Source organism: Vombatus ursinus, unplaced genomic scaffold, assembly GCF_900497805.2.
Source record: "Vombatus ursinus unplaced genomic scaffold, bare-nosed wombat genome assembly UNPS02014798.1, whole genome shotgun sequence".
Classification (NCBI taxonomy): domain Eukaryota; kingdom Metazoa; phylum Chordata; class Mammalia; order Diprotodontia; family Vombatidae; genus Vombatus; species Vombatus ursinus.
This window is the reverse complement of record NW_020954576.1, coordinates 4,024,981-4,049,474: the sequence shown is the minus strand read 5'-3', so window position 1 is coordinate 4,049,474 and position 24,494 is coordinate 4,024,981. Positions and strand designations below refer to the sequence as shown.

The 24,494-nt window shown below is 38.5% G+C and overlaps 1 protein-coding gene across 1 annotated transcript in view; it reads right to left on the bottom strand.

Moving 5' to 3' along the window:
- The window catches only part of LOC114050218 (ATP-binding cassette sub-family B member 10, mitochondrial-like), a 42,962-nt gene that overhangs the window by 14,188 nt on the left and 4,280 nt on the right, over positions 1–24,494 (bottom strand). The window contains exons 2-6 of the mRNA XM_027871867.1: positions 16,717–16,917; positions 12,662–12,864; positions 5,365–5,499; positions 4,191–4,337; positions 2,545–2,680 (exon numbers count right to left, since the gene is read on the bottom strand). Of these exons, the coding sequence (XP_027727668.1) occupies positions 2,545–2,680; positions 4,191–4,337; positions 5,365–5,499; positions 12,662–12,864; positions 16,717–16,917 (822 nt within the window). The remainder of the gene's footprint in view (positions 1–2,544; positions 2,681–4,190; positions 4,338–5,364; positions 5,500–12,661; positions 12,865–16,716; positions 16,918–24,494) is intronic.

Below are 24,494 nucleotides of genomic sequence, written 5' to 3'. Positions count from 1 at the left end.
CACACACACACACACACACACACACACACACACACACACACACACACCTTTTCATCAAATTTGACCTCTAACACATCCTCACTGAGTAAATGTTAGGCAGTCTCTTAATCTTTCAGTGACCCAGGAAACTTTCTAATACTCTAGGGTGCAGAGCAGTAACTGATCTACATCGGTTAAGGGAGTTTCATCACTGTTAATTCCCTGTATAAGAAGTTCTCAAAGTACGGTCTAGGGTCAACTGGGGGTCTCCGAAACCCCTTCAGGGAACCTACAAGATCAAAACTTTTTTTTATATTATTAAGACATTTTAATTTCAAATATAGTAAGTACAGATAGCTATAACCAACATAAACAAAAGCTCTTTGGGGAGACCACAATAATTTTTTTGAAGAGTTTAAAGGAGTTTGATATAAAACATGCTGAGAACCATTGGCCTATACTAATAGAATTGTAAGTCTGAACCACACCCCTAAAAAAAAAAAAACAAAACTCAAAGCAACCTCTTCAGAAGTTATCTTCCAAGCATCATGTAATTAGTGTTCAATAATAAAAACCCCCAGAAGTTAGTTTTAACCGACAGAACGTACATTTTACAATCTTCTCCCTCAGTAAGAGTATACTCTATGAGAAGGATGTTTAAGCAAGACACAGTGGATACAACCCATTAAGTGGGTAAACCACAGTTGGCTTAAGGAGGTCACATTGTGAAAGCACCAGTACTTATGGGTCTCTTAAACAAACATGTTGTCCTTTGTAGGATATTACTAATCTACTGTTAGCAGGATCTGTGCTTGGGGTTGTCTTTCTAGCATATGCGCATTAGCTTTAAAGAATAATGTTTTTAAACTTTAGGTTGCCATAATAAATCATTCTAGGAAGGATTTTTGTTTTATAGGCCTACCAGAGGATTCTTGTAAATTTCAAGTCTCCTTAAAGCATTTAAAATAAACTTTGCCAAAAATCAAATGCATCTATTTTTCAAGGATTATTGATTGCACCAAGTGAGACACACTTGCATCAGTGGTGAAAGGGACCTCAGAGATAATCTAATTCACACTTTTCATTTCTCACTTGAGGAAACTGAGGTCCCATAGGTAGTTAGCTATATGGTTAGGTCTCCTGTGTCACTGTGCTCTCCTACCAAACACACCTTCCTCTTATCAAATATTCCTTATGATGAGAACAAGTCAAATAACAGCCTTGTAGATTAACTCCTTATCTCTGTGACTCCCCAGACATTTCCTTCTTTTCTCCTCCACTAGAATTTAAGCTCCTTGAGAGCAAGAACTGTCTTACTTTTTTGTTCCTATCTCAGTACCTACCACAGCACACAGTAAGTACTTAATAAATGCTTTTTCATGCATTCATTTATGACAGCAGCATACATTTATAATACCAGCTGGTCAAAGTTGAGACACTCTGTGTAGCCATGAGATGAAATAGAGATAATTCATAATCTTGGCCTCTTTGGCACCATACTCTAATCAAATGGCTAAATCAAGTGATTCCAGAAAAGACAGGGCAATATTTTCCAATGTTTTTAGGCTGTAAACTACTTGTGAGAGGCAACTAGGTGGTGCAGTGCATAGAGCACCAGCCCTGGATTCAGGAGGACCTGAGTTCAAATCTGACCTCAGACACATAACATTTACTAGCTGTGTGATCCTGGGCAAATCACTTAACCCCACTGCCTAGCAAAAAAGAAAAAAGAAACTACTTGTGAACTTTCCAGGCTGGAATCAGTAGTCAGGGACTAGAAATATCTGAGACAAAATTTGATAACTCTATGAAACATCCAACCCTCTGTCATCTATCATATATATATATATCACCATACTATCACATCTACATATGTATACTCACAACAATAATTCTATGAACAATAAGAAGGCTGTATTTCAACAGCACATTTCTCCGTCAGAAAATATAAAAACAGAATGAGAAATAATAGGGGAGGCAGTGAGTTAGGGATCTAGGATGTTACATTTTGAAAAATCATAACATTAAAATAATGCCAGGAAACAATCAAAAATATACATTTGGGAATCTTGGTGCAAAAAGAGAAAGAGAAGTCAAGGGTTAGGTTAAGGTTACAACTGTACCTTAGCTGCAGTAAAAGCATAATCAGCCAATCATTCAACAAGTATTTATGACTAGTTGGCAGATCTTCCAAAACTTTGCTAGTAGGGAGGGTATGAATAAGGCAGGAAGGCATGGGAATTCAGAAGTACACAGAGGGATTCCCTAGTGGGGATCCACTAAGGGAGAAGAAGGTCAGGAAAGAAAACTTCCTAGACTTTACAGTTTTGCCTAGGGCTAGTCTTGTTTACTTTTAGTTAGGCAGGACAGTCAGGTTTTTTTTTTCCCCAGACAGCTGCAAAAACAGACAGCTTTGATAGAGCAAGACAAAAGAAAAAATTAGATGGAAGGAAGAGATGGTGATAGAATCACTGGCTTTTATTTCATGTATAATTAGTTAATTTTCCCCCTCTAAGTCCATTATTTAAGTGTTGAATTTTAAAAATCTTTTTTTATGTTACTTACCACTAATGCTTATTCCAACCCAGAAAGCATACATTAGGAAGGAAGAGAGTTCACCCACTGTCATGTGGGCACTGCCCATCAGCAATCCACCTTTGTAGAGGACAGAAAGTACAATCAGATTCCCAGAGAATCCTGTCTGTCAAAGGAAAAATACACAGAAATCAAATCAAAACAAATGGATGTGTCACCATGAAACATTCTGATTAGTAAACAACGACAAACAAAAAATCTTTTCTCAAATGCCATCTATGTAAATATTGGAAGTAATCTTATCATCAAAATATAAAGATATGACTTAACTGGGTGGAAAGAACAAAAAACAAAAGACAAACCCTAATGGCCTTGGCCTTGGAGTAGAATAGAGAAAGTATACTTCTTTCCCTTCCTTACAGAGGTAGAGGACTAGGAGACAGTAAATATTTTGTCAGATATCACTGACAGATTGGTTTCACTGAAATGCTTTTATTCATCTTTCTTTTTTATTCTCTGACAAGGGATAACTTTGTAGGGGAGACTTACTGTCTCAAGGTGTATATATGTATATATGCAAGAATGTATGTGTGTGTGTATATACATGAATATATATGTGTGTATACATAAATACATGGGGTGGGGAAATTCATATATATGATAGGGTGTATATCTATATACATATACATACATGGGATGGGATGGGGATACATATATATGGGATGGGATAGGGAGATACATAAATATTTATGGGATAGGGCAAATTCTATGTCAATGATAGGAATATATATACACACACACACACATACATACATATCACACACACATATATATGGAATGGGATGGGGATACATATGTGTTGTTTTTCAGTTGTGTCTGACTCTTTGTGACCCCATTTGAAGTTTTCTTGGCAAAGATACCAGAGGGATTTGCCATTTCCTTCTCCAGCTCATTTTAGAGATGAGGAAACTGAGGCAAACAGGGTGAAGAGACTTGCCCAGGGTCACCCAGCCAGTAAGTGTCTGAGGCCAGATTTGAACTGAGGTCTTCCTGACTCCAGGTCCAGTGCTCTATCCACTGTGCCACCTAGCTGCTATCTATCCATATGTATGCATGTATGTGTATGTAATCAGATGGGGACTGGACTTGTGATTTCAATGGTAAAGGGAGCTTCTAGTGAAGAATTTCCTCTACCAGCACAAACTGGTAACTTCTCTTCGATGCAGACTCTTAAAAAGCTGTCTAAAACACTAAGAGCTTAAGTAATCTTCCTGACAGCAAGTGAGGAAGGGTGAGGGGCAGGGCTTGAACGCAGGTCTTCCTGGCTCCAAGATCAGATCTCTATTCATTGTGCTCTGCTGCCTCTCAAATATACATGCTTAGTGTTAACTGTGGATAGCACTAGTCTGACCTATTAATCTAGTTTATTAATCTGTAATTCTCACCTCTTTTAATCTCTCCTACATATGTTTCCCAGTCTCCAAACTCTCCAAAATTCAAACTCCAGTCTCTCTAGGGGTTTTTTCTTCTCAATTCAGAGTTTTAAATATAAGGATCCTTAACTCTGACATGACATGAAATGACCTTCTCAGACTTGTGCCAGAAGACTGCATATTTCCACCATAATTCTAACATGATACCATCTCTTTACATTCTCCAAAAAGTGATTTACTTACTGCTCCAAAGAAGCCTGCCCTAGCAAATGCCTCTTTCTTTGCTAATTGCATCACATGATCCACTTTGCTGGTGTATTTCTCTATTTCATTCAGTTCTTTTCCAAAAGCTCGGACAGTTCTTATGTTTCCAATCCGTTCTTCAGCTAGCTGGATGGAACAACAAATATTTTGTTAGTCATGTTCCAACAGTTTCTAGGAGCAAAACTGTAGCATGGATTTGCTAATCTTTAAAGACAATTTTGAGTTCCAATGTTCTTTCAAATTAAAAGTGGGAGAGTGGGAGAAAAGGGATATGGGGGATATCCAGGTGATGTAAAGACAAAAAATATCAATGCAATTCTATTAAACATTAAAACAATTTTTCAAAAACTGTTTCCAAAACATAATTAAATGTTGTACTAAGAGACATTAAAATCCCATAGTTAGGAATTTACCCTAAGAACATTATCACAAAGGGAGGGAAAGCTATCTATTCAAAGTTATAATAGCATTCTTTATAATTATTAAAAATTGGTAACAATTTAAATGTTCCAACATCTATATACTGGTTGAAAAATCTGTGGCAGAAACACATAATGGAATACTACAAAGCATTCAATAATGATAAATATTAAGTATGGTTTAAAATACATAAAGACTTATATGAACTAATGGGAAATTTAAAAAGCACACCCCCGAGTCACATAGGTGGTGCAGTGGATAGAGCACCGGCCCTGAATTCAGGAGGACATGAGTTTAAATCCAGCCTCAGACACATAACACTTACTAGCTGTGTGCAAGTCACTTAACCCCATTGCCTAACCAATAAATAAATAAACTAATTAATTAAAATGCAGACACCCCTCTCCAAAATTATATACTCATTGACTATGGCCCACCCTCCCCCTCCCAAAAAAAAAGGAATAGAGATAATGTGGCGAAGTGAGTTCATATTTTTTTTTTTTATCAAGTTGAACCTATTTTCAGATGTGAGTGGCAATTAGGGTCCCTCTCATCCTGAGAGCTGAATGGGGCTCTAAAAGAAAGGAAGATACTAAAGAATGGAAGAATCACCTCTTGCCCTATTGTCAAGTGACCACAACACCTTTCCCCTGTAGCTACTGAAGTTGCACAGGGTCCTTATTTTCTAAAGCCTTATGTATAAGAAATAAAGAGGAACGAATAAAAGCTTTACCTGTGTGGCCTGTGCAAGGGAATCCTGAGTCATCTGTGTTAATTTTCGTAGATACCGTCCATAAATCACTGCTAGGATAGATATAGGAGGTACCACACCCAAAACAAATGCAGCCAGACTGGGAGAAACAAAAAACTGCAGAAATAGAAAAAGGGGAATAATGCACACAGTTATGAAGAAAGTCTTAGCCACTGCAATACAAACGTAAGTATACCAGATCTATTTTTTCTTTATCAAAAAAAATTTTTTTTGGAAAAAATAAACACCTCTTGCATCTCCTTTTTATTGTAAAGATGGGGGGAATATGGGTGCTATATATGGTGACTATGAGATATAGTCTGTGTTGGCTGAGTTTGTTTTATTGTTTTTTTTTCTTTATTACAAAGGAAGACCACTGGGAGGGGATTAAGAGGGGTCTATTCATACCCAACTGTGATGTTACAAAAAAATAGAAGCTTCAATAAAACTTCAGATAAGTAAAACAAAAATAAAATACACTTTTGGCCAGATAAAGAAAAAAATATAATGTACATTTCTGCTTTCTTTACTGATTTTCTTTTCTTCAAAAATTCTATAAAGTAGGCTCAAGGAAATATACAATGTCACATAATTAAACTGTATTTACAATGAGACTTTCAATTTTAAGATATTTAAAATGCTTTTTATTCAATCTTCATATCTATTAAATATCAAAAATGGAATCCCATTTAATAATAACAGTAATAACTAACACTTATATAGCACTTACTATGTGCCAGGCACTACGTTAAACACTTGACAAACATCTCATCTGATCCTCACAACCCTGGGAAATGGGTGCTATTATTATCCCCATTCTGCAGATGAAGAAACTAAGGCAAACCAAGGTTAGGTGATCTGTTCAGGGTCACACAGCTGGGATGTGCCTGAGGCCAGATTTGAACTCAAGTGCTTCTGACTCCAGGCCTAGCACTCAGTGCATTGCGGTGCCACTGCGCTGCTATTTCCCTGTGAATTGTTATTGTTTTATCTAATTTGATAAAATAGCCCATTGATACTTCTGAGGCTAAGACAGAATTAAAAGTTAAGTGATAGCAATTAGGTGTATTTCAAAGTATTTGAACATGGAGACCCAAAAAAGTAATTAGTTATTAATAGTTTAGTTTCAGCTTGGAGCAGTGTCTCATCAGAGTTGCCCCTAGGATCTTTCTTTAGGCCCCATATTGTTTAATATTCATAGAAGGCAAGTCTCTTGTGGGCAGGAACTATCTCACTTTTATATTTCTTATTTCAATGACTAACACAGTACTTGGCATGTGTTAGATGCTTAATAAAAGCTTGTGTATTTAACGATCCTCGAACGGCTTGGATAAAGGATAGAGGGCAAAACGATCAAGTCTGGAGCAAAACTGGCAGAAGTTACCGTACTGAATAACAGAGTCAACTTCTAAAATGATTTTAAGGGGCTAGAATATTGGACCAGATCAAATAAGATGCTTTTTGTGGGGGGAGGGGGGAGGAGAGGGAGAATGAGGAGGGCAGGCTAGATGTGATTTTATTGACATAGGGAGTTTTCCTCATAAGAAGTTTCCTACATCAATGCAGATCGGCAACTGTTCTGAAGCTTAATATTCTTGGAGAGTTTCCTGGGGACACAGAGAGGTTATGTGATTGCCCTGGGTCACACAGCCAGAGGGAGAACTTTAGAATACAGATTTTCCTGACCAGAAGCCAGCTCTTTATCCACTATACCATCCTGCCTCTCAAAAAATGAAATTTAATAGAGATCAATATAAACTAATTCTTGCTTTTAAAAAACTTCCTACATACAAGATGGGACAAACATGGCTGGGCATTATAGTTCATCTGAAAATGATCTAAGCATTTCTGTGAAGTTCACCGAGTCAACGATGGGCTATGATAGTCCCCAAAACTTCATGTAATTTTATATTATAAAGACTATACAATGAGAAGTGTCCAGAACTAGATGTGATGATCCCACCTCAGTCTCCTCTGATCAGACCAGAGTATTTTGTTCATTCTGTGGCTCCACATTTTGGGAAAGACATTGGTAAATCAGAGAGAACCACCAGATGATGATGAAGGACCAGCCAGTCACTCCATAAACATTTATTAAGCACCTACTACATGCTAAGCACTGTGGGAAGCACTGCAGGATGACAATTAGGGAGTCAGAGATGTTTAGACCGGAGAAGACTTGGTGGGGTTTGGGGAGGGGAGGAAATCTGTCTTCAAAAGTGTTTGAAGAAATGTCATTTCATGGAAGACATCTTAGAATTATTCAACATGATTATGGAGGGTGGGATTAGAAGCAATGAGTGGAAGTGACAAAGAGTCAAATTTAGGCATAACATAAAAAATTTTTTTCAAAAAATTAGAACTGTCCAAAAGTGGAATGGGCTACCTCAAGAAGGACAAAGGCTGGAGGACTTCTAGTCAAGTAAGTGGTGGAGGAAATTCTGGTTCACATCCAGGTCAGACTTGACGGTCTCTGAGAGCCTTTCCCAGTCTGAAATGCTATGATTTTGTTATTTGTTTTCCCATTTTATACATTAAGTATTATCTCCAATGAAGCACTCATATCATTAAGAAAAAAATTTTTACTCCTAATTTTTAAATATTTTTATTTTATCAAAAGCCTCTTTATTTGAATTGTTTTTCTTACAGAGACAATTTATTACATTTTTCCCCTTCTAAATACTAAACTGTCCTTGAATTACAGGTATAAATCCTACTTGGTCACAATACTTTTTTGATATATTTTATCAATATCTAATTTTTATTACATATTTGCCGATACTTTATCTTATGTTTTTGTACTGGTGCTTATTAATGATCTTGGCTTATAATTTTCCTTTTCAGGCTCATTCCTGTCAGGCTTGTGAAACAAATACCCATTTTCATCAAAGAAAGAATCTAGTAGCACGCCCTCCTTATAGGTAGAAACAGATGGGGTAAGGCCCAAGATAACCCCCAAAAATCCCTTCCTAGAACCTTCCTTGAACTCTCTGGCAGTTGCCTGAAGCTATAATCCTATTAACTGGCCTTTCCATATCGCCTATGCCCAGCCCAATCTCCCAACTCTGTTACCCTAATTGAGCCTAGCCCTCCATGGTCAGTTATCTCAGGATGGCCCCTAGCTACTTCCTATCCTTGATCGATCTAGATTCCATTCAACCTCCCAGTCACTCCCATCCAGATCCTCCCTAGACCCTCCTCCAGTCACCCTAGCTTACCAACCACTCCCATCAGGATACCCCTTCTCAGGGCAGCTAGGTGGCGCAGTGGATAGAGCACAGACCCTGGAGTCAGGAGGACCCGAGTTCAATTCCGACCTCCGACACATATTTCCTAGCTGTGTGACTCTGGGCAAGTCACTTAATCCCAATTTCCAGTCACCCCAAACTACTTGGCCACTCCGAGATCTTTCCCATAGTCTTTCTGAATGTAAGATCCAGTCTGGCCACCATTTAGGGGCTGAGACTTTCCTCATGCCCACTCATCCTCAAGAGTGTCACAAATGTTTAGACTCCTTAAGAGTCTGACTGATGAGGTCTAGAGGTTTAGGAGTGCTGGGACCCCAAGATCATGACACGCGGGTGCTGTCAGAAAGAATTCGACCCAAGCCTTCTTTCAGCCAAAGACAAGGTTTATTAAGGATCTGCCATATCAGTCAGACTCTTAAAGAATATGAATATGTGTGAGCTATTGGCTAGATTTTAAGAATCTGAGCACCTTAATGGAGACAAGATGGACCTTATATACAGAAAGACTGTGGGAGGGATCTAGGAAGGATCTAGGAGTGACTGGGAGTGACTAGGAAGGATCTAGGAGTGACTGGGAGGTCCAGAATGGGGTCTAGAGAGGGTCAAGGGTGGGAAGTAGCCAGAGGTCATAGGGAGTTAAGACAATGGAGGGCTAGGCTAGGTTTAAGGATAACAGAATTGGGAGAATGGGCTTAGGTGTGGGCGAAAAGAAAAGGCCAGTTGATGGGACTATAGTCTCAGGCCAGAGATTTGGCCATGTGGGAAGGTCCAGGGTTTTTCCTTTTTGGGGTCCAGATCCCATCCTCATCATGACCACATTAGTGAAGTTATGAAATGATCCAACCATTTTGTTTTTTTCTTTCTTTTTTAGGCAATTGGGGTTAAATGACTTGCCCAGGGTCACACAGCTAGTAAGCATCAAGTGTTTGGTCTGAAGTCACATTTGAACTCTGGTCCTCCTGACTTCAGAGCCAGTGCTCTATTCACTGCACCACCTAGCTGCCTGATACAACCATTTTGGAGAGCAATTTGGGGCTATGCCCAAAGGGCTATAAAATTGTGCATACCCTTTGACCCAGCTATACCACTACTAGGTCTGTATCCCAAAGAGATCATAAAAATGGGAAAAGGACCCACATGTACAAAAATATTCATAGTAGCTCTTTTTGTGGTGACCAAGAATTGGAAATTGAGGGGATTGGCTGAACAAGATGTGGTATATGAATGTGATGGAATACTATTGTGCTATAAGAAATGACGAGCAGGCAGAATTCAAAAAACTTGGAAAGACTTACATGAACTGATGAGTAAAACAAGTAGAACCAGGAGAACATTGTACACAGTAACAGCCACATTATGGGACTTTGATAGACTTGGCTCTTCTCAGCAATGCAAGAATATAAGACAACTCCAAAAGATTCATGATGGAAATTGCTATCCATACCCAGAGAAAGAAATATGGAGACTGAATGCAGATGGAAGCATACTATTTGCTCCCCTTTTCCTTTGTTGTTTTGTTTTATTGCTTCATTCTTGTGGTTCCTCCCATTAGTTCTAATTATTCTTTACATCATGACTAATGGGAAAATATGCTTAATATGGAGAGCTTATATCGGAATGCATACATGCCATCTCAGGGTGGGGAGGAAGAGAAAATTTCAAACTCAAGATTTTATGGAAGTGAATGTTGAAAACTAAAAACAAAAACAAAAACAAAAAAAACCTATAAATAAAATTTTAAAAATTAAGCTTTTACACAAAGAAAAAAAAAGTCTGACCAATATGGCTGATCTTTAATAAACCTTGTCTTTCTTTGGTTGAAAGAAGGCTTGGGTCAAATTCATTGGACAGGACCTGATTGTCATGGGTTCCCATCACCCCTACACCTAAAACCTCAACAGAAACAATCAATATAATAAAGACACCGTTTGTTCTTTGAAGGGTTGAAAGAATTCACTTGTGGAATAGCTCATTAAAGGCAAGTCTGATATTTCCTTCTCAGATCAGTCAGTCTATGTAGGTTATTCATTTCCTGGTTTGTCAGTTTGACTGTTTTATACTTTTGGAGATATTTATCCATTTCATTTAAGTTATCAAATACCTTAGCATAAAACTATGCATTATATAGTCTGAATATTTTACTAATTTTGCTTTCTTTGTGACCACCCCTTGTGAGTTTCTAGTTTCAGTAATTAGAATTTTTATTTTCTTAATTAAATATATTAATAGTGGCTTGGTCTTTGGAGATGATTTATCTCATACATCAGCTCCACAGAGGTACTGAATTGTTGGGTCCTTTCAAAAACCAGTGTCTGGTTTCCTTTATCACTTCAATTGCTTTCAGTTGTTTTCCATCTTACTAATTCCTGCCTTGGTCTAGACAGTTTCCTGCCTTTCTATAGTGTGTTGCTTTGTTCCCTTTATAAGTTCTTTAAATGCAACTCATTAAGTTTCTGATAGACCAGGTTTTTTTTTCCAAAGGCAGACTACAGACACACAATGGACTTGGTGCAAAGTCCTAAGAACTCTGGTTTGCAGTTCCAAACCTAGCAGCTTCCCAAACTACTGCCGTGTCCCTCACATCATACTACTCTACCACTTTTTCCATAATTAAGGAAGAAATGAGGTAGCTAAGCTGACCTTACCAGCTCACCTTTAGCCAATTACTAAATATGAACAGAATTTTTCTTGTGCAGGGAAAGTATTAAAAAGTTGCTCCCTACCTAAAAACTATGCATGCACCTGAGATATTTGGGGAAGACTAGATAAGTACAGGCCAGATCCCCCTTTCAGCAGGCTTCTTCCTTCAACTGAGAAAGAGAATGAATGCCAAAAGGTTAACTTTGGTAATAGTGCCTTAGACATTGTAGGTGCTGAATGTTTATTGAATGGAATGGAATAGAACTGAACAGTCTTTCCTTCTCTGAGCAGCCAGGAAATTTGGTTTTGTGATTTAGTATTTTTGCCCTTGTGCCTACAGCACAAAGAAGCTGGAAAATTAAGCTGAAAAAAAAATTTTTTTTTTTTGAAAAATCATTTCCTAATAAAAGATTATAGTCTCCATCATAAGTACAATATGTAGAATGAAAACTTTCCTGTGGAGTGGAGGAAAGAAAGAGAAGAGAGAAAGTGAAGTATTGTTGAATGCTATATTCTATAAGAAAGAAAAAAATACAAAGTATGAAATATTTAAAAGGTTCACAACTCAGTTTCTAATTTTTTGAGATAAGCTTCACTATTCAAAAGTAATTAGATAAACTCAGGGTAAGCCCACTACATAACTGCTCTAATCTTTCACTTTTGTTGGACCTACTTTTTCACTAGGATAGACTAATTTGTATTACATTGTAATTATTTGTCCGTGTCTTATCTCCCCAGTGGGATCCCAAGTTCTTTAAGAGCAAAGGCTGACTGTCTTGTGTGATCTCTGTATTCCCATGGGCTAAGCATAGTGCCTCAGCAGAATAGGTACTTAAATAATCATTTATATGGAATTGTACTGGAGTTGGAGAGTTACAAACAATACACTACCACTTTTTTCCTATGGGAGAAAAAAGAGAGGGAAAATTGTCACCATGTTGCAAAATAGAAATGGAATGCTCCAGGGCTGTTCTCCCCCAGTGAGATTAAACTGACATTCGTCACTACGTGAAGTGTTCCTTACCTTTATTATCCTTAGCCCTGGGTGCAGAGTCCTGGGAAACCAGGGTGCAGGGCATATACCTGACTCCCAGTCCTTTGAAAAAGGGAGAGCAGCATTTTCAGAAGAATTCAGCGTTAGAACTCCTTGAGAAAGGAAGTAGAGGCTGAAGAAAGTATATAGTGGCAGCCTATGATGAGAAGTCAGTTCTACTCATCTCTTCATGAATTGTTAGCACTTATCACTGCAGTTTCTCTGTGCAGAGAGTCTTAAGTCAGAACTCTGGGCTAAGGGAACACTTCCAAGATTCATCAGAAAGAGCTCAGCGAAGCCTCTTGCCCAACAGAAGCCCCGGCCCTGAATGTAGCCCATGTGATCCCAGAAAACATACCATCATTCCAATGCCAACTGAGGCCTGTGCTCCGGCCCTCAGCCCGTCAGAGAGGTTTTCAGTTATGGAGCGCCCCAGAAGCGCTGTGTCTGAGGACAGACGGTTAGTCAGCTCCCCTGTCCCGGTCTTATCAAAAAAGGCAACCTCCTGCTTTAGAACAGAGGAGAATAAATTTCCTCTCAATCTATTCACAATGCGCTGGCCTATAAAAAAAGAGAACAGAAGCATATCAGGTACAATTATCATTCTACTAAAATGTCCAACAGCCAACTAGCAATTGAGCCTCAATTCATTGTGGTACTCAGCTTGCTATGACAGAATCTGGGAGAACAAGTTTTACTTGTTTATATGGTAGAAGAAGACTATCCCAACATATTACTCATCCTTGAAGCAGTATGGCATAGTTGACAGAGTGCCTAAAGTGGACTCAAAAGTCCTGGGTTAAGTTCTGCACTTGACACCGGATGTGTGATCTTGTGAGCAAGTCATGACCTCTCAGTTTTCTAAGCAACTCTCTGATCCTATAAATTGGAAAATAGTTATAGATATCCATTAGTAGGGGGAATTGCCTCACTCAGAGTTTCCTATATCAGGGAAATTATAAGTCTGGAGAAAAAAACAAAAACAAAAAACCTAAACTTGCTAGGTCATTGGAAAGGAAAATTGTTTTTCTTCTAATAACAATATAGTCTATGGAAGCTAAAAGAGGCATGTATTGCTTAAATACAAGATGAACTAACAAAGATTTTTATTCTTTGTGGAGCAGAATTACACATATAATCTTATAGCTGGAAGGGATCTTCGAGATCATTAGACCAATTTAAGGTGCACCTAAAACACAAATCCTTGTTTCAGTATCTCAGACAATCAGATGTACAATCCATGCTCACACACCACTAGCAAAAGGAAGTGCATCACTTTCTTAAACAATCCATTGTCATTTAGTTCCCAGCAATCCATTTCATTTTCAGCTCTTAGAAGCTGAAGCTCTCAGAGTAGGCTGAAATAGTCGTTGATAGAGGGATGGATTTGGAATCAGGAAGACCCAAGTTCAAATCCCATCTCAGACACTTCTAGCTATATAACCTTGGGCAAGTTCCTTAACCTCCATCAGCCTGCTTTTTCATCTGTAAAATGGGGATAGTGACATTACCTCCCTCCAAGAATTGTTGGGAGGACTAAATAACATTACTTCGCAAACCTTAACATGCTAAGTAAATGCTAACTATTATTATTTGTCCTGCCTCCCAGGTCTAGACAAAATAAGTATAATCCTTCTTTTGTTTGACAGCTTTCAAATATTTAAAGAGAGTGGCCATGCTTCCTCTAGGCCTTCTCTTCTTGAGGCTAAATATCCTCAAATTCTTTTTTTTTAATTTTTTTAATTTTTTTATTTTTTAGGCAATTGGGGTTAAGTGACTTGCTCAGGGTCTCACAGCTAGTTAAGTGTCAAGTGTTTGGTCTGAGGCAGGATTTGAACTCAGGTCCTCCTGACTTCAGGACCGGTGCTCTATCCATTCCACCACCTCGCTGCCCCTCCTCAAATTCTTTTAACTGGACATTATATGGAAACAGTTTTGATTTTTCTCATCATCCTAATTCGATGGTGGTGGTGGTGGGGGTGTGTGTGTGTGTGTGTGTGTGTCGGTGTGTGGGTGTGGTGTGAGGAGGGAGTCATGATACATTCTCTCTTCTAAAGCAGGGTACCTAGAGCTGAGCCAAACTCCAGAGGTGATCTGACCACAGCTGAGTACAATGGGACTGGCACTCATTCAGGACACTAGATTTCTCTTGAAAACCTTCACTCATATCGCTCCCGGCCCAAACTGAATCTTCCCCATTATTTCTCCTTTTCTTTCGATGATATTATGCTTTTCCCTATCACCTAGGCTCAAAACTCTTGGTTATCTTGGATTCTGCCCTTTCCTTTGCCTCTCCTATCTAATCAATTATCAAGACCTATAGGTTCAACAATATTTATTAAGTAATGACTATGTCCAGGATACTATATTGGGTGCTGAGAGAGACAAAAAGATTAAAACATTATTCCTACCCCTAAAGAACCTGCATTCTTATGAGGGTTGTGTCACACAGATGAATTAGCATCCTTCTGGTCAGAAGGTATCTCCTCTGCTCAAAATTTTCCAACTATTCTATAATGCTCATTGTAGAAAATTCCAACTCAGTGGGCCTGGCATTTCAGGTACTCCACCATTTGGTGCCCCCTTTCGTTTCCAGTGTTATTCCATACTCTTCCTTTCCCTTCCTATATTTTCCAAAATGGATTACTCTCTGACCCCACGCCCCTTCCTCCCGCCTTTAACCAGGTTGTTCCCTAAGTCTAAGCTCCTTCCCAAGCCTTTACTCTACGAATTCCTTGAAAGCCCAATTCAAAGGCTAACTCCTCCAAGAAGCCTTCCCTGCTGCCTCACAACTAAGCTTGTCAACAGTCTTGCCTCTAAAATTGCCCATAGAACTGTTTTGTAATGAAAGCATGTATCACATAATAACAGATATTATAGCTATCTATTTTGCAGTGTTATCCCCCTCCTAGAATGTAAGCTGCAAACAGGATGCCTGATGAGCCTCACTACCTGGATTTCCCAGCAGCATCTCAAATTTAACACGGCCGAAGTAAACTCATCACCTTCCCCTCCTGAAGTCATGCCTCCTCCCTTGAGGATTTCTATTATTGCTCCTTAAACCCTTTTCTCACTAGTCACCCAAGCTCATAACTTTGGACTCATCTTTGACTCTTTCTTCTCCTTCAGACAAACATCTGTGAAACTCTGTTAATTCTGGCCTCGAAACATCCAATCTCCTCTAGCTTTCATTCACATGGCCATGACTATAAGCTTTTATCTCTCTCCTGGACCACTATAACCTTCAAATTAGTCTGTTTTCTTTTCCTCTTTTCTCCAATCCATCTTTCACACAGATGCCAGAACACAATTGCTAGGTAATATGTGATCATACCTCTGTTGTGATCAATGGCTCTCTATTTAAGAAGCATTTGTTAAGTGCTTAATATGTGGCAGGCACTGTGGAAGGTGCTGGGAATACAAATACAAAAAGGGAGAGGGAGAGAGGAAAGAAAAGGAAGAGGAAGGAGGAAAGGAGGAGAAAAAGGAGGAAGGAAGGAAGGAGGCTTACTGAAACATTTTTTTTAAACGTATAAGAGTATGGAAGGAAGAACAGCAGAAAACAGACAAGCAGGGCAGCTTTGAAAGTTACAGGTTGAATTTGTTATATACTTTAAAAAAGAAAAGCAAGCTGCAAATAACAAAGATCCATAGTTTCATGTAGGGTCATCTTTTTCTGTTCTACTCTATACACGGAAATGCTCATATTATTTTATGTTTTTTAAAATCAGAAAATTTTAAGAAATGTTTAAAAATCAGAAGGCTATTTAGGGTGAGGCAGGATTAGAGAGACTTGGTATACAAGGAAATGATGGTCACATAAAAAATAAGAGTAAACATAAAACTAAACAAAGGCTGAAGTTTATCCCTAAATATGCTTCATGTTCAAAGTTCCAGGAAATATTGATTAGAAAACCATGGCCTGCAAAAGTAATAACAATAATGGCTAACATTTACAATGGCTTTACAGTTTACAAAATTCTTTATTCACATTACCTCATTTGAGAATGTAGGCCTTTTCTTCTCCCCCTAGTTGTTACCGTTCTTTCCCTCTTTGAGGGCAGAAAACAGTTGTCTTTGTATCCCTAGTGCCCAGCAGAATGCCTCATGAAGTAAGCATATAATGAATGCTTGTTGAACTAAAATGATCTTCACAACAGCACAACTATGATTACCCCATTTTACAGCTGGAAGGAAACAATGCTCAAGTTAAGTGATTTGGCCAAGGTCACACAGCTAAGTGGAAGAGCTGGATCTAAGCCCAAGTCTTTTGTCTCTGGGTCTGACTCAGAATCCAGTGCTCCTGCCACTAAGCCAACCCTGCTAAAGTCCAGGTGAAACAGGAAGGCCAAGATAAAGTCTACAATATTAGAGAGAAATACTTCTTTGGGGGTGGTGGACGGTCCTTTTTACCTGAGGTCTGCATGAGGTAGACACGAACCGAGTTAGCAGCAGCACCACACAAAAATACTCCACTCAGAAGGATGCAGAGGTGGGTCAGGTTGTTTACATAGTCCCCAGTAGGGTTTGTATAAATAACATCGATAATCTTTCCCAGGAAGAAGGGAGCCGACATGGTAACAACGCTGGACACAGTCAGGAATCCAACTGCAGCTAAAAAGAGGAAAAAGAGAGAACCCATCAGAATTTCAGCAGCAAAGAAGGTAAGAACACTGATTTCTCTGCCCAGAATTCAAGTTGTTGACACTCCCTTCTAAAAATGTCTCCATTAGATACTTGTGGAAAATCCACTTTGTGGACTGTCTTTACCCAGCATAGATCCAGACTATGGTACTCAGATTATCAAGGCTGTTGAGTCCCTCTTATCTGCTCTATTACTGACTCATTTCCTAGATGGGTTTCCTGATATAAACATTCTCTCCATTAGGAAATGGTAACAAATGAAGCTAAAACAAAAGTACTTTACAGCTGCTCTTTTCATAGTAGCCAAGAACCGAGGACTAGCTTGGAGGACAGCTGTCTATATATACTCTCTGCCTTCATCTACTTCTTCCACTCTCACTCACTCCTCAACCTTTTTGCAATATGGCTTTCAACCTCATCACTCAACTGAAACTGCTCCCCCTCTCTCACCCCACACATCCAATAAGCTGCCAAATCTTGCCATTTCTACCTCTACAACATTTCTCTCATCCAATCTCTTCTCTTCACTCACACAGCTATCCCCTTTATTTCAGGACCTCAGCATCTCCTCCCAGATTATTGCAATAGCCTCCTAATTGGTCTCCTTGCCTCAGCTCATCCTCCACACCACTGCCAAGGGAATTTTCCTTAAGTGCAAGTCAGACCACCTGACTCCCCTACTCAACTCCAGTGGCTTCCTCTTTCCTCTCAAGTAAAAATTCCTCTGTTTATCTTTTAAAGCCCCTCACAACCCGGTCCCAACGTATCTTTCCAACCTCACTGGATATAAACCCCTTCTCCCCCCAAGTCTTGCACTCTGCTATACAGACAAACCAGATGTAGAGATTCCTCATTCTTTGTACTCATAGTCCCAGCACCTAGCACAGTGACTGACATATACAACAGACATTTGATAAATGTTTACTGATTCTTGATTGAAGGAAACAAAGAAGAGTCTGTCATTATGACTTTGTTTAAGGAGCCTACTTTATTTTAGATGATGATGATGATGATGATGATGATGATGAGAGTTAATGGGGAAAAAGTTGCTAAGCTCAAGTTAGAGGCAACCTGAGAGTCTCAACGGAGACAGAGTGAAGAGGATCAATTTAACGAGTACTGTAGCACACTTTACTGAGCAGTGAAAGAAACTGAGATTTTATAAGGGAAGAGGCCAAAGTGATATTTAAGTTGCAAATTTGAGTAACTCTTAATGGTCCATGCATACCAATGCACTGGAAAGCTTCGATTGAGCAACTAAGTTTAAATAAACGGTGGAAAACAGTCCCTAATATTCACTTCACTTGTGATAAGGGACCATCTGATCTAGAAAGATAGTATGGCATAGGAAATAGAGGGCTGGCCTGGGAGACAAGACATGGATTCCAGTCCTGTCTCTTGACAGACTAGTTTGTGGGACCATGGGCAAGTCACTTAAGCAATCAGGGACCTGGGCAAGTCTCTAATGTTCTAAATCATAAATTGCTGGTCTTCATCAGTGAAGAATTCCCTATACCAATGAAATCACACATCTGGGTCCCCCAAAAGAGGGAAGTATGTCTTCTTTGTAGCCAAACACTCAAGATGCCACGCACAGTGCCTTGCATGGGGGAAGAATTTAATAGCCATAATGAATAGATGATATCTTTGGGGTAAAGGAACACTATGAGCACAGATTCAAGTGTCCCAAAAGCTTTAATAAGCACAAAACTACACTAAGAGTTTCAGGACATCCTATATATCTAGAATCACAAATAAGCACATTGTTGTTTATCATAATGTAAACAGTAAAATGAGGAGATAACATTATCAGCAAAAAAAAAAAAGAAAAATCTAGGTGAGCCAAGAGGGAGAATAACTAACCAGAGTTACTAACAGAGTACTGTTTCAATGGCTAGATTCTAATTCTGACACAGAGCTCCTTTAAGGACTTTCATACAGGGTTCCCAAACATTTTGTTAACAATAGTTATTCCCAACCCATCTCCTCTACCTTGTCTTGTGACTAGCTAACATTTCAGTTTAAGGTATCACATTTATATAATCATCATAAGCTTTAATACGAGTTACATGGCCAAATCTATACCAAATGGTTATTTAGTAGAGGTGTCAAAAAACAAAACAAAACAAACAAAAAAAAACCCAACTCTGGAGAAATCTAGACGGATGCCTTGAACCCCAGATGTATCAAGGGGACTGGGTCCTGACTCTGCCCTCAGGCGTAGTTCTTCACTACATCTAAATGACAAATTTAGACTCATGAAACTGAATCGGAGAGCACAGGGGCCGGTGTACTCAGTGATCATAAACATGGCCCAGTGGATGTTGTAGAACTAGATAAGAAGTCCACTCCAAGCCTTTTCCGAAGCTTGGCGTGCTGTCTCCAAACCCCAAACTAATAATGATAATTGAAGCTGGACTAGAAACACAAACAATTAGAGACTAACTCAGTGTCAGGAGCAGAACGGTACCAGGTGTTTAAAAAAAAAAAAAAAAGCAGTGCTTTCCTTGATCCATAGGAGAAGCTTAATAAACGTCTGTTAAATCAAATTAACAAGTATGCTGGGGGTAAAGGAGTATTCTGACCATCTGAGGATCACCCTTCTTGTGGAAACTTTCTAGAACACTTTGTTGCATTATTAAATATCTTATACCAAAACACTTAAATGTTTCTTTGAAGGATATGGGATTACAATTATTATCATCATCATAACTGGCCATTACATATTGTTTTCTGTTCTATCAAGTATTTTATACACCTTATTTCATCTGATCATCACAACAATTTTGTGAGATAAGTACTGAAAGTATTAGTCCCATTTTGAAGATGATAAAACTGAGGATGAGAGAAACTAAGTGACTTGCCTACAAGTTACTCATTGCTAAATGTCAGACGTGGGATTCAAAATCCAGCTCTATAACACTTTTTTGACTCAACTGCCTCAGGATTGCAATTACAGACACAATTATAAATTAGTAGTGACACAGATGAAATAAAGGTGCAGGAAATTGAATTGGATCTTTAAAGGGTCTTAGACAAACCCTAGGACCTTTACTTTTACTAATTCAATAGTCATGGATCTGTGACTTCCCCAATGTGAGGATTTCCTCCATCTTCACATTATCAATCTGAAACCTACCTATAAATCAGTAATTAAGAATTAGAGGACCATCTGAGGCTCATAAAAACTAACTGATTTGTCCATGGTCACACATTTAAACCGTATTCAAGGAAGGCTTTGAATCTTCCTCACTCTAAATCTAGCATTCCGTCCACTATGCTAAGCTGTCTCTCAGTTCTCTGACTGAATATCTGATCAGCTTATTTTCTTGTATTTTGCCTCTTTTTGTAACAAGCAAGTGCAAACCAAAAAAAAAAAAAAAAAGATCAAACAGTTCAGTTACTATTCCATAAGTTCAAAGATAGAGGTAGATGGGACCTTATAAACAACCTTCTTTTAGAGGTGAAGAAATTGAGGCCCAGAGAAGTTAAATGATTGGTCCAAGGACACACAGGTGGATGAGTGAGAGGCATGAAATGAACCCAGGACCTCCAACTCTAAAACAGGGCTTCTTAATCTTTTCTGTGTCCTGGACCCCTCTGACAGTCTGGTGAAAGCTATGGACTCTTCAGAATAGTGTTTTGGTTTTTTTTGTTTTTATTAGGCAATTGAGGTTAAGTGACTTGCGCAGGGTCACACAGCTAGTACGTGTCAAGTGTTTGGTCCGAGGCTGGATGTGAACTCGGGTCCTCCTGACTTCAGGGACGGTGCTCTATCCACAGCTCCACCTAGCTGCCCTGAGAATAGTGGTTTTAAATTAATAAAATAAAATACATAGGATTGCAAAGGAAACCAATTATATTAGAATACAGTTATCAAAATATATCTTTTTAAGGTTCGTGGACACCAGGTTAAGAACTCTTGCCTAGAGCGAAGACTCCTTCCATGACATTCAAGTCTGCTTACCCTTTTGACCCACCTCCTCTGGTTTTGCTTTTTTGTCTTTTTATTCCGAGTACCTGATACAGTACTTGGCACTTGATAGGTACTTAATAAATCCTTATTAAATGAATATGAATTGCTTTGCTCAAACCTCTCAGGTTCACTTAAGTTTTTGATTCAAGTATCATTTGAGGCTTCTCATAAAATTCTATGACTTCTTTCCATTTCATGAAGTTTACAGTATCAATACTTAAAATCAATCTCCTTTTCTTCCTGCATTTCTCAGATTCTTAACAAGCCCTCAATATCACCTAATTTTAACTTAGCAACTTTTTGCCCTCAAGTACTCATCATCCTTTTGATCCTTAAAATGTGTTAAAATTTCTCTTATTTTGCTTTCCTGATATTTTGCCAGACCACAAATTCTAAAGAGTCAAAAGAAAGGAATCTGTTTTCCAAAACAGAAAGGTAAAACATCATGAAGATATGGTTCATTAATAGGAACATGGAGGGTCCCTGGCTCGCTTCAGAGACAAAGTCCCTGCACCGGCAATAAGAAGGGTCTCTTTTTGATGATTCTATTGATTCCTCTGTATTGCTCCCTCCCTTCCTGATGTGGTATTCCTGAGATCAATCAGTAAGTTCTTGGAATTTCACTAATATCTCATTTGCTTAAACAAAATAACTAAAAAAAAAAAGTGGTCAAAGAATGCAAATAAGGTTGATAAAATAGTCCCAAGAGCAACCCACAGCACAACTTTTTATCATGAGCCTGAAAGGCATTCTGTAGCCCTCAAAAGATGCCTTAAATTAAAACAAGCGTGGCTAGTTTATCATTAATTGCCTGGGGGAATCTGGACTTGGAGGGCACGGAAGGAAAACCTTAAAAAGAATCCTTCATAGCAGTATTACTGTTTGAAGAGTACAAAAATGACTGGGAAATGATGAAATAGCATGTTTTCACACAAATTATACAGTTTTTAAGAGTTCTTTTTTTTTTTAAATGTGGCTGAATGATAAAGCATTCAGTGGTCCCTCCTATCAGTCAGATAGCAAGAACACATGAAGTAGCTCTTTCTTATCCCAGTTGTCCCACCCTAGAGCCAGGCAGCAAACATCTGGAATCTCAAGCCACCTTTTGGTTGATCAGATAAAGAGCTATCAAGGAAAAAAAGCTAGAGAGCAACTTTCTAATTAACCACACGAAGAAAACTTGCTGTAAATTCTTATGACAAAAGGAAAAAGTGGAGCAGTGGAGGTTAAGGTTAGAAGACACTGACCAGTTATTCTTTAGAAGGAGAATGACAATTAATTCTAAAAGATATTTTAGGCACATGTCTATAAGCTTTTCATATGATGGGTTCTTTTTATTTTTTTTAAGGCAATTGGGGTTAAGTGACTTGCCCAGGGTCACACTGCTACTAAGTGTCTGAGGCCACATTTGAACTCAGATCCTCCTGACTCTAGGGCTGGTGCTCTATCCAATGAACCACATAGCTGCCCCATACGTTTTACAATGTTGTTGTTATTGTTATTCGTTTTTCAGTTGTCTGATTCTTTGGACCCCATTTGGGGTTTTCTTGGCAGAGATACTGGAGTGGTTTGCCATTTCCTTCTCTGCTTATTTTATAGATGACAAAACCGAGGCAAATAGGGTTAAGTGACTTGCCCAAGGTCACACAACTAGCAAGTGTCCAAAGCCAGATTGGAATTCAGGAAGATGAGTCTTCTTAACTCTAGGCCCAGGACTCCACCCACTGCATCACCAACTGCCTTGATGGGTTCTTTTAAAAATATATAAATAATTTAACTTATACAAGTTTGTTTGAGGTTCCATTTTTGCAGAAATCTTAACTGATCTGAAATATCTGACACACTGAGGAAAGGACCAAAAAGAAGATAGTGCCACTATTCTAATTTAGGGTTTATGTTTTTAAAAAGAATTTTATCAGTGCCTTGTTTTTTTGGTATGTGTATGTTTTAGAAGGTTCATGGGCATAGTTGTAAAAACAACAACAAATAGTAACACAACTACTTTTTAACTCCAGCCTGTGAAGGGTTGTATGGAATTAACCATTACATAACTCAGTCCTTTAAATGTGGTAGTTCTCTTACAAGTAACTTAAAAAATTATTCATGACCGATAAACCCTACTTCATTCTGGATCCATACTGCCAACACCTTAATCAGTCTGCGTGTGTCCTATAATCCAATGAACCGTTATGACTTTATGGAAATTTGTCCCAATAATGTTGTGACATAAGGCTTCTAGCTTTTTTTATGTTTTGTTTACTTTGAATTTATTGCTATACATGTTCTTTTAAATAGCAATATTTTTATCTTATTATTAGGCTGTTCCTTTTAACTATCTCCAAATAAATTTAAGCAAAATTTTAAAACCCCAAATACATAAGTACATAATCCAGCAAAACAAATCCCCAAATCAGTCTCATATATGTCTTTCTGCATTTTCAGTTCATTACCTCTCTGTCAGAAATTAAATGACACGATTAATTTTTATTCTTTTGGAATGGCAATTTATCATTTAATTGATCAGTTCTATAGCTTTTCAAAACTGGTTTTCTCTATAAAGTTATCATGTAAATTGTCCTACTGGTTTTCCTCACTTTGCTATGTACCAGCTCACAAAAGTCTTCTCAGTTTCCTCTGAAACCGTCCATTTCATCATTGTGCCATAGCACAATGACATATTTTCTTACATTCATATACCACAATTTGTTTTGCCATTTCCCCAATAGGACAGTCCACTAGTTTCCAATATTTACTTACTATAAAAACCAACCATATTCTCTATGGAAAATCCTTATGTTTGTCTAGCACTTTATGCTTGACAACGTGCTTCCAAATACATTTGAGTCTCATAACACTATAGGCAAAGCAAATGTTACTGTTCCTTATTTAGGATGAAGAAAAGAAGACTGAGAAAGCTACTAAGCCTTCTAAATTCCCAGTAAAATACTTTTTGTGCTGTTTGTCTAGGCCCGGGGTCCTTAAACTAAGTAGGGATCCCCTAAGGATCAAGGGTTCCAAGAATGTGGATGGGAAAAAAATTTACACCTCATTTTCACTAACCATTAAGTGAAATTTAGTACTTAGGCAGGCAACAAACACCAGCTTGTCAAAAGGGTCCATAAGCCAAAACTGTGGTTAGCTTAACTGTGGTTAAGAATCCACAGTTCAGACTTAGGTTTTAATCACAGTAGGGAACTCCCAATATAGGGCACTCCCAGTATGGAAACTCTTCAAAAATACCTTTAGGCAAGGCATCTATAACTAATAAGTCTTGGGATTGTGTAGAGTGCCAACAAGTCACAGGAACACAGGTTTAGAATCAGAAGAGACCTCAGATGTCAACTAGTGTAACCCCTTCATTTTACAGATGAGTTAACTGAAGCGAGGGCAGCTAGGTGGCACAGTGGACAGAACACCGGCGCTTGAGTCAGGAGTACCTGAGTTCAAATTCAGCCTCAGACACATAATACTCACTAGCTGTGTGTCTTTGGGCAAGTCACTTAACCCCAATTGCCTCGGAAAAAAGAGAGAGAGAGAGAGAGAGAGAGAGAGAGAGAGAGAGAGAGAGAGA